The 12,430-nt window shown below is 39.8% G+C and overlaps 1 protein-coding gene across 2 annotated transcripts in view; it reads left to right on the top strand.

The window, feature by feature from the left end:
- The first annotated feature begins 4,240 nt into the window (after positions 1-4,240).
- MS3_00004121 (uncharacterized protein) overlaps positions 4,241-12,430 on the top strand; it is a 29,527-nt gene continuing 21,337 nt past the window's right edge. Inside the window, exons 1-3 of one of the 2 annotated variants that reach the window (XM_051212004.1) lie at positions 4,241-4,445; positions 4,488-5,103; positions 10,326-10,698. Coding sequence is in view for 1 of the 2 variants with exons in the window: in XM_051212003.1 (XP_051072140.1) it covers positions 10,490-10,698 (209 nt within the window). In the remaining variant the exon portion in view is untranslated. The remainder of the gene's footprint in view (positions 4,446-4,487; positions 5,104-10,325; positions 10,699-12,430) is intronic. The other variant, XM_051212003.1, reaches the window with a different exon arrangement.

Below are 12,430 nucleotides of genomic sequence, written 5' to 3'. Positions count from 1 at the left end.
ATCAGACAAATATGGTTTAGTAAGGGGAAAAATGTTATTTTTCAAAAACCCCTATAGACTCAAATGGATTACACTTTTGCTTACAATGCCAATTATTTAACATCAACTGAAAAAGATTTTATTACTAGTTTTGGATAATGTACATATTGAAAATTTTGTTCGTTGAGTCAGGAAAAATTATTGTATTTGAATTTGTAAAATGTACATTAAAGTCAATATTAAAGTGACATGAGGATTTTGTGGTTCTTGTGATATTAATAAAAATACCATGTCATCTCTCTTTTTTTTAACACTGTATATATAATCATATCTGCGCTCAGTTACGGTTTGAAATTCCTGAATGTTTACAGTAATGTCGTGTTTCGCAGTTGTTCAAAAATAAGGTCTGGATACTGTAGATGAGATTCTCTGTCTGAACTTGTGGTCATCTACATACACATGTACGAAATGCAACCTTCTAAAGAGGTGGACGATGAATCTCTAGAAAGTTTGTTTAGCATTTCGTAGACCGAAACGCATGTGCGAAATTCCGTAGGGTCCAAATGCAGTAATGATAGCGTTTTGAGGAATGTCGTAAGTAGTCATGTGAATTAGGTTATATCCCTTAATCAAATTGACTTTGTAAAGAAGAATTGTACCTTTTAAGGTAGCTGTCAAATTGTGGATGTGTGGCAAGGAGTAGCAATCGAGAGTGGTTATCAAATTAAGTCATCGACAATCAGTAGGTGGAAGGTAATGATTGTTGTCCTTTTTATGGGCCATCTCAATGAAGACGCACAAGCGCTGTTCGGTAGCTAGATCATTCTTAAGTCCATCATACGCTCGAATTCGTTTTTGGCCAGTCTTAAGTTTTGGGGAGTTAGTCGGCGAACCATCGAAAATACAAGTGGTCATGTAGTCGTGATATAATGTGCAACATTGCTGGTTAAACACGAGAATTTTAGTCGCGTTTGGTACAATTTTGGGTATTTGTCGAGTAGTCGTTGATATTATGGATCTATTATGTACTTAACAGTGATTAAGCATAACCTATAATCAGAAAGTGATGTTACACAGAAAGATAATTCAGTATTCCCGTCTAGCATCCTCCGATTGCTCGTATCGATAGATAGCATGTCTATACCAATGATTGCCATAGAACCGTCTATCACAACAAAAATCCAGTGAGTGAGTCTGCACAAACCCATGTTTAGACAAACATATCTCTTACTACATGTGGCGACCTTCTTTTCACTTTCCGCCAGTAAAGTGAAGACTTGATGTTGTTGATGGTCGTCGGTATTTGCTGGAAGAATGCTCACTTCTTCTCTAGTGTCGACGAGGTAGAGACTTTTCTTTGTTGATGTTTGATAGCTGGCTATTACCGTCGGCCACGGTTTCCGTTGACACGTGCCAGTAGGAAAGTCTCCTGAGAGGTTCCTTTTGACGGAACGTTTGGAGTTATTGAAACTGAAATCTTTCCCGCAAATTCCACAAGACTTATTTTAGATATTGTGGTGCTAATACTAATCAGTGTTATATGTTTCTTTTCCCTGACAGAATTGTTTGAGGAATTTCAGAGCACCTGCGATTATGATAAATATACGGATGACGAATGAGAGTGTGAGAAGGATCTGTAGAGTCATTTTCGTGTTGTTTGGGGTTTTTGCTTGACAGAATAGACCTTGGCGCTAGGACTCATAATGATGTCTAGGGTCTGGCTTGCAGATTCAGCCAGTTCGTATACGGCATATTTTTGAATGAGACAATAATAGTGTGCACATGTTAGGGAAGCTTGGACAAAAAGAGTCGTCTAAAAGGGTCTTAGTCAAATATCCATTGACCAGCGACAAAGGAGCTGCTCTAACGTCTCTCGATTGGCTGGGTCTCCAAGCTTAATGACAGTCTTTTTCTTCAGGTTGTAAGTTTTTCAGACATCACCAGTAAACATACTAGGTGTACCATACTAGTTAAAATTGCGTGGTAGTTCCTCACTAATGAGAGGGATTATTGACGTGGGTCTGTCACAATGTGTTGTTCGAAGTCAGATACTGTATAACAGAAGCATGTTTCCATGTTATTAGGGCAGAATCTAATTAGTTGGAACGTACTGGACATAAGAGCCTGGCTCTTCTAAAGTTTGAATGTCTTTTCCAACAATGTGTAGAAAAAATATTTAAATGGGTAGAAAACAATCCGAAAACACAAAAATAATATCACTATATCTAAAAATAAAACTTAAAAACTGATATGTTAAGTCACGTCGGGCTCACCAATTTCGTGTCTATAGGTAACCCTCGTGCTATTGATAGAAGAAACCAGACAAGTAGTGAATAGGTCTTTATTTCGATCTTAGCGCAGTCACAGTGGAGCGTGGGATTATCTGTTCAGACAAACAAAGGCTCTCAACATTCAATATAAGATAATAGGGAATATAACGCTTACACAAAACAAGGAAAGGAATGAATACTTGAACAATACTGTTTTGGCATATGCTTGGTTGTTTGAGGTCAACTCTTAACCAACCAACCTAAGCTGTTACAAAGTCACAACAGATCCACAGTTTATTGTTTGGTGTACCAGGTCACGTCGAACTCATAACTAACGATTTCACAGGTATTCGAAGTTTGACATCGCTCTTACAAGTAACACCTTTATAATCAAAGTATCCCAACCCAGTCTAATCAGAAGTCAGAAATGGAGGGATCCGAAGATGCATTTGGAAAGCTATCAATGTTTTGAGAAGCGTTTGATCTAAGCTGGCTAGTAGTTGTGGGAGATGAGTAGCATGGCGTACCCACTCGTGGTTTGGAGCAGATGCGTGACCAAGCTCCTTCAGCTTGGGCGTGTCTGTAGTGGCATTGGACCATGACCACACAATCCTCAAAGCTGAACACGAGATTACTCAGAAAATAGATGTTCAATATTTAACGCGGACAAATACCTAACGATGGAGAAGGAGGGAACAAGGGATTGAATTACTGGAGTTGATCGAATGACAAGGCTCGGCCTCGCAGGCGTGGTCCTTGTTGGATGTTATCTTATATCATTTATCCATATTTAGTATATTGTTCTATCTCTAGTCTAAGTTTGTTCTACATCATGTATTGGTGATCGTTAAGATACGATGAGTTGGTGTAGACGACGGCATAACTTCTACATAAGATCTTATAGATTAGGCAGTTATATCATAACAAATCTACAATTTTAGGATTGTGTCTATTATTAGCTCAGTACTAACATCATAGTAGACCATAATTTTAAATATCCAGTAAAAAATAAGGCCAAGGTCAATGTCAAGGACTTACGAAACTATATACTTTAGCTATTTATCTACCACAGCATAACCTTTCCTTATTGTTAATGAATGGCCTACTGTGTGTTCAGTGTTGTGAGACTTTGCTATTTGTAGGTGACCAAAAGATTTAAAGAATGATATACATTCCTTCTTCCTCCTTAATGTAGGCAAATTCAAATATCTAGCACATTCGAATTAATTCAGTTTCACATGCTTCATCACAAGATAAGTTTGGAATCATCTTAATTTGCAGTTTAGGTATCTCTTCTCATCAGTATACAGTAGCCAATGAAACATATTCTTTCCTGTTTTTTTTCAGAAAGTTAGGGTAGCCTACCTCTTGAATGATTAGGAACTGCCATCAGTGTCTACTCAAAACCAAATCAAAAGAACGCTCCCGTATTAAAAATTATCGTCCTCTTGAGGCGAGTTCAAAGAGGAACAACCGTAGAAGCTTTTCGACTAAAAATCAAACTCAATTGAGCCTTCTTGTTCGGTTTACATCTGTGCCTTGTATAGCGTAAAATCATTAGAACAAACAAGCTCATGGGTTTTCGTTCTACACATAGTCTTCTTCGTATCAACAGATCACCATATCACTCAATGTTTTTTTACATTTGAAGCATTATTCCACTTAGGAAAGAACATCAAAGAGCTCGAAGATCCGTTTGAACGTTTAAGCAGTTAAGATTGGTAGACTTTGGAACCTCCGACAATAGGCCATACCTGTTTTATTTTCAGGTGGATCTTACGAAACATGGTTTGATGTCGATTTAGTTTCCCTAAGTATTACGAGGATATACTTCTTGGTCGTTCATCATTATAGCCCAATGTTTTGACCTTTGGGGTTAAACGAAAAAACGAGTACTGCCGAATGAATTGGTTAATGATAGCTTTCGACCACAAAGAAACTAAGCTTACGATATTTTTGTCACGAAATGTTTGAAATTTGAGCGACGGCGGACTTTACGTATTCAAGGCCGGAGCGAAATGATAATTGAGAAAAGTGGGTCTTTTTAATTTCGTTTAAATATCTTGTCAAACCACTGTGCACTGCATCATACATGATAAAACCTCTGTGCACAAATGTTTTTCAAGCTATTCATGTTAATTATTTCGCGAATATTTGCCGTAACACATGGACAAGTATCTTTTACCACTCCCGTAGGTATATCAATATTGTATTTGCATATACTCATAAAATAAAAAGAATCCTAGATGATAAATGGAAATATATGCGAACAAGGGCGGAATAAACGGTACTTTACGTTAGAAAATAAAGGAGAAGTGATGGAAAAACGCAACAGACTGTCCGCTTTTTCGCCTGCCATGGAGAAACAATGCATAATTCCACCGTTTTGTCCGTATGTGTTTAAAATGCCGCTGATTTGTCTACTTCTCACCAATATACGCGCCGAATCATTTACTATTCGCTTACGTTTTCGCTGTACGCCTGATTATACACCTTTTTGTCCACCTTTTGCCTAACCTCAAAGGTCATCTAGATTTGCCTTTATTTCCGTAACAAACCACATAACGACTGCAATCGACTACGTCAAAAAATGACATATGGGTAAAGACATCTGACAAGAAAAATCATGGTACAAGGATATTGATCACAAACAGTTTATATAACTGCAGTGTTACTATTACGAACTGAAATAATCTTGTGAATTCTGAAATTTAATGAACGCAAAAATTTACAACAATGCCAAACTGCCGTAATCTGTTTAACAATTTTCGACCTGAAGTATGACTTGCAGTTGTGTTTCCTGGTGCTGAACACCAACTATAAAACAGCAATGAATAGTTATAACTTCAAATTAGTACGTACATGTTCTTGTTTTCTCCGATGATGCTTTTGTATTTTGTCTTACGTCGTGAAAATACACCTGTGTCGAGATGTCATACAGCTCGGCAAGTTGTTTTTTGTTGATGCATAAAGACAAGAATTGAAGTGTTAGTGCGCCTAATTATTAGGAAAAAAATTCTTTTTTCGTATGCAGTCATAAAACCTGCACTTCTGAACTGCTCTTTTCGCTGAAATGCCAACTTGTGTGACATGACTGGCAACCTCAGGTTTATTATTATTATTATTTTAGCACAAATTTTGGTACAGGGAGACACCAAATACATATGCGCTACACAAATCTCATTCGATATGTGTGAGGGCTTTGATACTGCCCGGGTGCCCAAACAGATGAAGGTGGTTTTCTCAGGGTGCCACACCCCGAGCCTTTGACTTAAAGGTCTGACCCACAAGGCAGTGGATCATCGTGAGGAGATGCAGTCCCATGGTAGCCGGTGACCAACGATCGGTTCACACGCCATTTGTTCCTTTAGGATACTGGAGCCCATGTGCACCATTGGTTTGGAATCCGGTCAAAGCACCGGACATTCGCTTTCCGTCTTCTCATTTTTGTAGACAGCAGCCGCGCCACGAGAAGGCAGTGAGTAGGACTTCCCTGTCAGAGGTTGTATACGCGCGGCCGTGCGAGAGCATTTCGAGAGGGAGGACCGGCCCACCCTACTCTTGGCCATACCAGGGCATTTGGGGGCTCTAAATACTGAAATAACAATCGACACTCGCTTTTCATATTGAGACGGAGTCTAACGTCCGGCATTTACGCTGAAAGTCGGAGGGAGTACTTGCGAAACAACTTGATATGAACTTATTTTTATCCATAATTACAGATTTGTTCATGTTTCTAGGTCTTTACTGCGAAAAATCTGATCAATCTATGGATAGATAGGCGCATGCTCACTGTCTATTTTTACTCTGGAAAATCTTCACTTCCGAAGTTTTCGTGTGTCTAAGATAATTGTAAATATTCTTAGAATTTTTTCAAAGATATTTACACTTATTTGTTTGCTCTTGGAGTAGATCCATAAGCCCCCGACCGTTGTTGCTACCTTGACGTGGTGGTCAGACTTGCGTATCGTGATGAAGCAACCGAGCTATACTGGCTGGAACAACCGTTCCTCAAGGTCCTACCATGTTAGACAGGTCGGTTGAAGAGCGGTAAAACTAAAAGCAACAAACCCGAGGTCCGAAGGCGAAGTCGTTCTGCTGACTGTACAGAGGTGTGACAGCAGTAAGGTGTTTCCTTCAGACAACCAGCATGACAGCGACGCTGCCTTCCCACAGGGAGGGGTGGGGCTAGAAAGGGTCGACCCTAAAGACGCACACCTGCCTTATCCCACGGATATCCGTCTCCGGCGGTAAGTTCTCAACAAGTACGGAGCTAACACAAAGTTTACTCATAAAAAGGTCGTTTGTGACCGACCTCAAGCAGTTGTCCCTTGGGCACTGCGGTCACGCTCCCAGGTCACTAAGACCACCTGTAATCCAATTTCCTTTTCAGGCACCTCCAGAAGAGCCCTTCCACGATGTGGGTAACCGGGAAGTGATAACCGCCCTCATACCTCTAACAGCACTCAAGATCACTGTATCCATAATCAACCTCCGTCATCACTTCCTATTATTCCTCCTACATCGACTTTCACCTCTAAACTTTCTTTTTCGGCTTCCCTTTCAAGTGTCACCATAGCCAACGATTCTAGTGCTCAAAACACTGTCCCAGGTCTACTGAAACCTCACTCCAAACTACACATTGGAGCCTTCAACGTACGCACCCTACGTCAAATCGGTCAACAGGCCTCCTTGGCTAAAACCCTAGAATCTCGTACCATTGATGTATTCTGTGTCTCTGAAACACGCACACAGGATCCCAGTGTAGTCATTCACTTGAACTCACCTCAGCAAAACGGAGAGCCAACGAGATACACCCTCCATGTATCTGGTGACCCGACGGCCAGCTCTCGTGGACTGGCAGGAGTAGGGATAGCACTAAGCATGAGGGCTGAACAAGCACTATTAGAGTGGATCCCCGTTAACAGTCGTTTATGTGCTGTTCGGCTAAACGGCTCCGTAAGAACTCGGAAGGATAGGGACACACGTCGTTACCTTTTTGTCGTTTCTGCCTACGCTCCCACCGACGGCAGCTCAGATGAAGTGAAAGATGAATTTTACAGTAAGCTATCTGAACTTCTTCAAAAAGCTAAACGTTCAAACATAGTACTCGTAGCAGGTGACTTTAACGCCCAGATAGGTAGTTTAAACCAAACAGAAAGGCATTTAGGTGGGTATTTTAGTATTCCGGCACAACGAACAGATAATGGTGGTCGTCTGCTGCAACTGTGCTCAGACAATCGTTTATTTTTAAGAAATACAAATTTGAAGCATAAGGGGAGACATCGTCTAACATGGCGACCCCCTACACCAAGCCAACGATGGACTCAAATAGACCATATTGCCATCAGTCATCGTTGGAGAGGTTCGACAGAAGACCGTCGATCGTTTTTGAGTTCATGTTTCGACTGTGATCATGCTCCAATACGGGCACGCATCGGCTTGCGCCCCACTGGACGCAAAAAAGCCACACTAAAAAGACCTATTAGAACTGAATTGAGTGGCGAGAAAACCAAAAGTAGGTTCCAGGAACAACTGAGGTCACACTTAGGTAGTTCTGAAAACGAGGCTGACCCAGGTGTTGCTTGGAAAGCTATACAAACAGCTATGGAAACAGCGGTGACATCTATCAGTGATTTAAACCACATGGTTACAAAGAACCAATGGATTTCCTCAACGTCTACTGCACTGATGGATCCTCGTAAACTCATCCCATCAGGCTCTGAACACGATGAAGAGCGACAACAAATCAGATCTAGGTTAACCAAAAGTCTAAGGAACGACCGTGAACAGTGGTGGGCAACGAAAGCAAGAGATGGAAAAGGCGGCGGCTATAGGGAACACAAGACAGCTCTACAGACTAATAAAAGAAACTGGAATTAATAAGTCAAGTGTAAGTCAGACTATTCCGGAAAAAGACGACACCCTCATCTGCTCTCAGTCCAGACGTTTAGAACGATGGGCGGAACATTTCAGAGAACAGTTCAGCGGACCTTCAGCTACTCTACAACTACCCTCCATTCCCAGACAGTGTGAATGGAACATTGAAGTAGGTTCCCCAACTCTAGCTGAAGTTCAAAAGGCTGTAGTTAGTCTGAAACGAGGAAGGGCAGCTGGTCCAGATGGATTGGCTCCAGAGGTCTTTAAGGATGGTGGTCTAATTTTAGCGACTAGGTTGACTAATGTTTTAGCCAAGATCTGGGAGTTAGACGTTATCCCATCTGACTGGTTACAATCACTCATCATCCCAATATATAAGAGAGGGTTAAAATCATCCTGTGACAACCACAGGGGGATTAGTTTAACTAATATAGTATCTAAAATACTAGCCTCGATAATTATTAGACGCTTAACTAAGACTCGTGAACTGCAAACACGAGAGAATCAAGCTGGCTTCAGACCTGGTCGTGGCTGCATCGACCACATATTCACCGTTCGTCAGGTTCTAGAATATAGGCACACTTATCGGCGTCCGACAATGGTGGTCTTTCTTGACTTAAAAGCAGCATTTGACTTGGTAGACCGCGAGATTCTGTGTCAGTGTCTGTCATCGAAAGGCGTATCTCAGAAGTACATAAACCTTGTGAAGACTCTTTACTCGATAACTACCAGACGAGTCAGAGCTTATGGCGAACTGTCATCTGCTTTTGCAACCTCAAGTGGTGCCCGTCAAGGCTGTCTACTTTCTCCATTTTTGTTTAACTTCACCATAGACCTATTGATGGAAATAACATTCTCGTCTACTAAATTCTCGGGTATTGATCTCCTTCCAGGAGGTCCACTTATCGACTTAGAATACGCAGATGACACTCCTGTTTGGTGAAGACGCTGATAAAATGCAGTCTTTTGGTGGCACTAAGCAACAATGCTAGTATGTTTGGAATGCGCTTCTCTCCCTCTAAATGCAAGTTGTTGCTTCAGAACTGGTCTGCGTCAACACCTGAACTAAGGATAGGGAGTGAAGTAGTCGAACGCGTTGACAACTTCACTTGTCTTGGAAGTCTGATCAGCCCCAATGGGTTGGTGTCTGACGGAATCTCAGCACGGATTCGAAAAGCTCGTTTCACCTTTGCCAACTTACGTCACCTATTTCAAAGGAGAGATATCCGTCTATCAATAAAAGGACGAGTATACTGTGCAGCAATTCGTTCTGTCCTACTTTACGACAGCGAAACATGACCATTAAGAGTAGAACACACTCGTAAGCTACTAGTATTTGATCACAGATGCCTTGGAAATATTGCTGGCGTCTGCTGGGATCACTGGGTAAGTAATAGTGAGGTTAGACGTGCAGGGTATTAGGGAATGATGGTAAATCAGTTGATGAGGTTGTGAATCTTCATCGACTGAGATGGTTGGGCCACGTGTTACGTATGCCTGAACACCGATTACCACGACGTGCAATGCTAACCGGTGTTGGAGATGATTGGAAGAAAGTTAAGAGGGCGGCCAAACCAAAACGTCGCATCAGTCCCTGAAGTCACTAACTTCTAGTCTGAGCCATGTTGGTAGATGCAGACTACTTGGTTGGGGTCTGCGTGACTGTCGTAACCAATGGTTGGAGACTGTGGGTGACATGGCTCAGAATCGATCACAATGGCGTAGGTGTATACACTCTCTGTCTTCCCTTAAACTAAGAGATTAAAGTCGCTCCATATCTTTCTTTCTACGAAATAATTTCTTCTTACTGTACTATATCCTTATTGCAATCTTTCTTTTATATATTACCACCTCTGAATTACTTTTATGAATTCGGTGTCCATCTTGTTGTGTTAATGAGGTATGGCAACTTGGACCGATGCATATATGTGCCTGGTCCTACGTTGTAGCTGACTGACTGACTGAGGTCCATAAGCCGTATGTTTTCAATCTTGCTGTATTTGTTCAAATATCTCATATTCTCAATATCTACCGACGACTGTTACAAACCTTCAGATTAATTAAACTCCAATTTCAACGCAGAGAACTAGGAAAACTAGCTTTTTGTATCAATTAAGATGTACAAATGCGCAGATTGTCACTTGTCTTTTATAATGTGCTTCATAGTTCACGTTAAATTTACTTTTTACATTTTAGACAAAGTTTACGGTTCCAGTTATGTCCACACAAAATGTCCCTTAATAAATATTCTTCCTTTAAAGAGCCTACTGTAGTGTTGACGACAAGTTAACTGCTCTCGGATTTCTCTTCACAGGAATTAGAGGAGATACGTCTACCATCTCTTCTCGGTAACATAAACTATGCCAAAAACTCTTAAAGGTCTTGTTAGTCGTCATAAGAAGCGTTTTCAACAAGATGGGTTTGATTTAGATCTGAGTTATATCTCCAGCAGAATTATTGCAATGGGATTCCCTGCTGTTAAACTTGAGGGTGTTTATCGTAATCATATTGATGATGTTGTACGCTTTCTACAAACACGACATGCGAACCACTACAAAATCTATCACCTGTAAGTTGATTTCTGTTAAAACGTACTTTTCTTAAATATCGAGTCAGTTTATTAATGACCATGCATATGTTATTTATTATGAGTAAAATCTGCAGTATAAAACTTTTGGATTGTTCATACTAAAACAATTGGATTGTAATTTAACCTATGACTCAGTAAACAACTCTTAACAAGTTTACAGTAAATTTAAAAGGCTGATAGCCGGAGTTACTTTATCAGGGCTAACTATACTTAGGCCACTCATTAGTCATGTTTAAAAGCGAGTTCATTTTTTTATCTGTCAACCGCGTTTTTGCGTTGTTTTATAAATACAGTACTCATCATTTTTGAGTTATTCGGAAGAAGTTCACTCCTTGTCTTCCCTTAGATCTTCAGTTCAAAAATTATGATATATATATATCATGAACTCATTCTTCCTCGAGTCATATCGTCTATGTCTTCTCTTCCACTGCTAATAATACTAGTGCCTCTACTCTCGTATTTGTCCTTATTGCCTCATCTCTGTGTTAATGTGGTGTGTCAAATTGAAAAGATGCACATATTATCTAGGATCTCGGTCGTGCATGACTGAATGACTATTTAATTTTAAGTGTTCATCCCCTTTGTTATTGGTTTAACCTGTTACCGTGTATATAAACAGAGGATAAAAATATTTCTCATGATAAAATCTCTATATTAATGTAGCCTCTTATATTCACGTTGATAGTTTCAGGAACTTGAATAATTTGAACATTGTCCTTATTATCGAGTTACATTATTTCGGATGAATTATTGAGAATGAATAAATATCATGCTGTTTTTCTCATCCCACTATAAGTTTAACCAATTTTCTAGATCATAATGATTAACATTCGCTACGTTCATACGATTTAAAGTTTAACATGGGATTTCTCAATAAGAATTGGGTGTTTGGAAATGAGGATATGAAAGAGAAATAAGGAGATGGGTTGTTGAAAAATCAGTACCAAGAAGAATAGTTGCTCATTAGCTCTTGCTTCTTAGTAGTCTTAACGTTCGTTTTCTTATTTTTATTGGTTAGCTCTTCATTTATGTTTCATGGTGAAATATTTTCACTTCTTACCGTATTTCCTATTACAGAATCTATTGAGAATCGGGACATTTTCGAGGCACGTTTAACCTAAGGAAACGTGAAGCAAAAGTTGTAATGTTCGACAATTTGTGCAAGGATTATGTGTATATTGATAGGTAGCTTCCTCATACTTGAGTATATGAATGTGCCGATTTATTAAGTGTTATGGACTGAAAAAGTTTTTCGGGATCCATACTTCGTTTCTCCGTGAATCTTTTTATCCTAACTGGCTATTTTGATTTGTTCATCTGACTTCTTAATTAGTAGGTGAAATCAAATAAACCATATTACTTTGTGGAATCAGATTCATTAAATCTTTTAAACCACAAATTTGTTTAAAAACGAGCTTGTGAGTTTCAACACCGTCTTGATCTTCAGTTTTTGAGTCTCGACATTTTTGCATATGTGGAAGTACTCTGTTGGTTGTGAATTTTTTCTTAGCAGTATGTTATAACACGTTACATGATCAGTATCATCAGAGGTACTACTCGTTGAATGCCTATCACAATTTCTGGCTAAAGTTGGGGAGATATTTGTTTAGCAATAGCGTTTCTTTATCTTATTTCTAGATTGTCCACAATCGGTTTCAGTCATTCAGATCTATTCATTCCTTTTCTTATCTAAGTCTTGGTTTTTAGTGTT

This window comes from Schistosoma haematobium, chromosome ZW (assembly GCF_000699445.3).
Source record: "Schistosoma haematobium chromosome ZW, whole genome shotgun sequence".
NCBI classification, from domain to species: domain Eukaryota; kingdom Metazoa; phylum Platyhelminthes; class Trematoda; order Strigeidida; family Schistosomatidae; genus Schistosoma; species Schistosoma haematobium.
The sequence above is the reverse complement of the archived record's forward strand: the minus strand, read 5'-3'. Positions and strand labels throughout refer to the sequence as shown.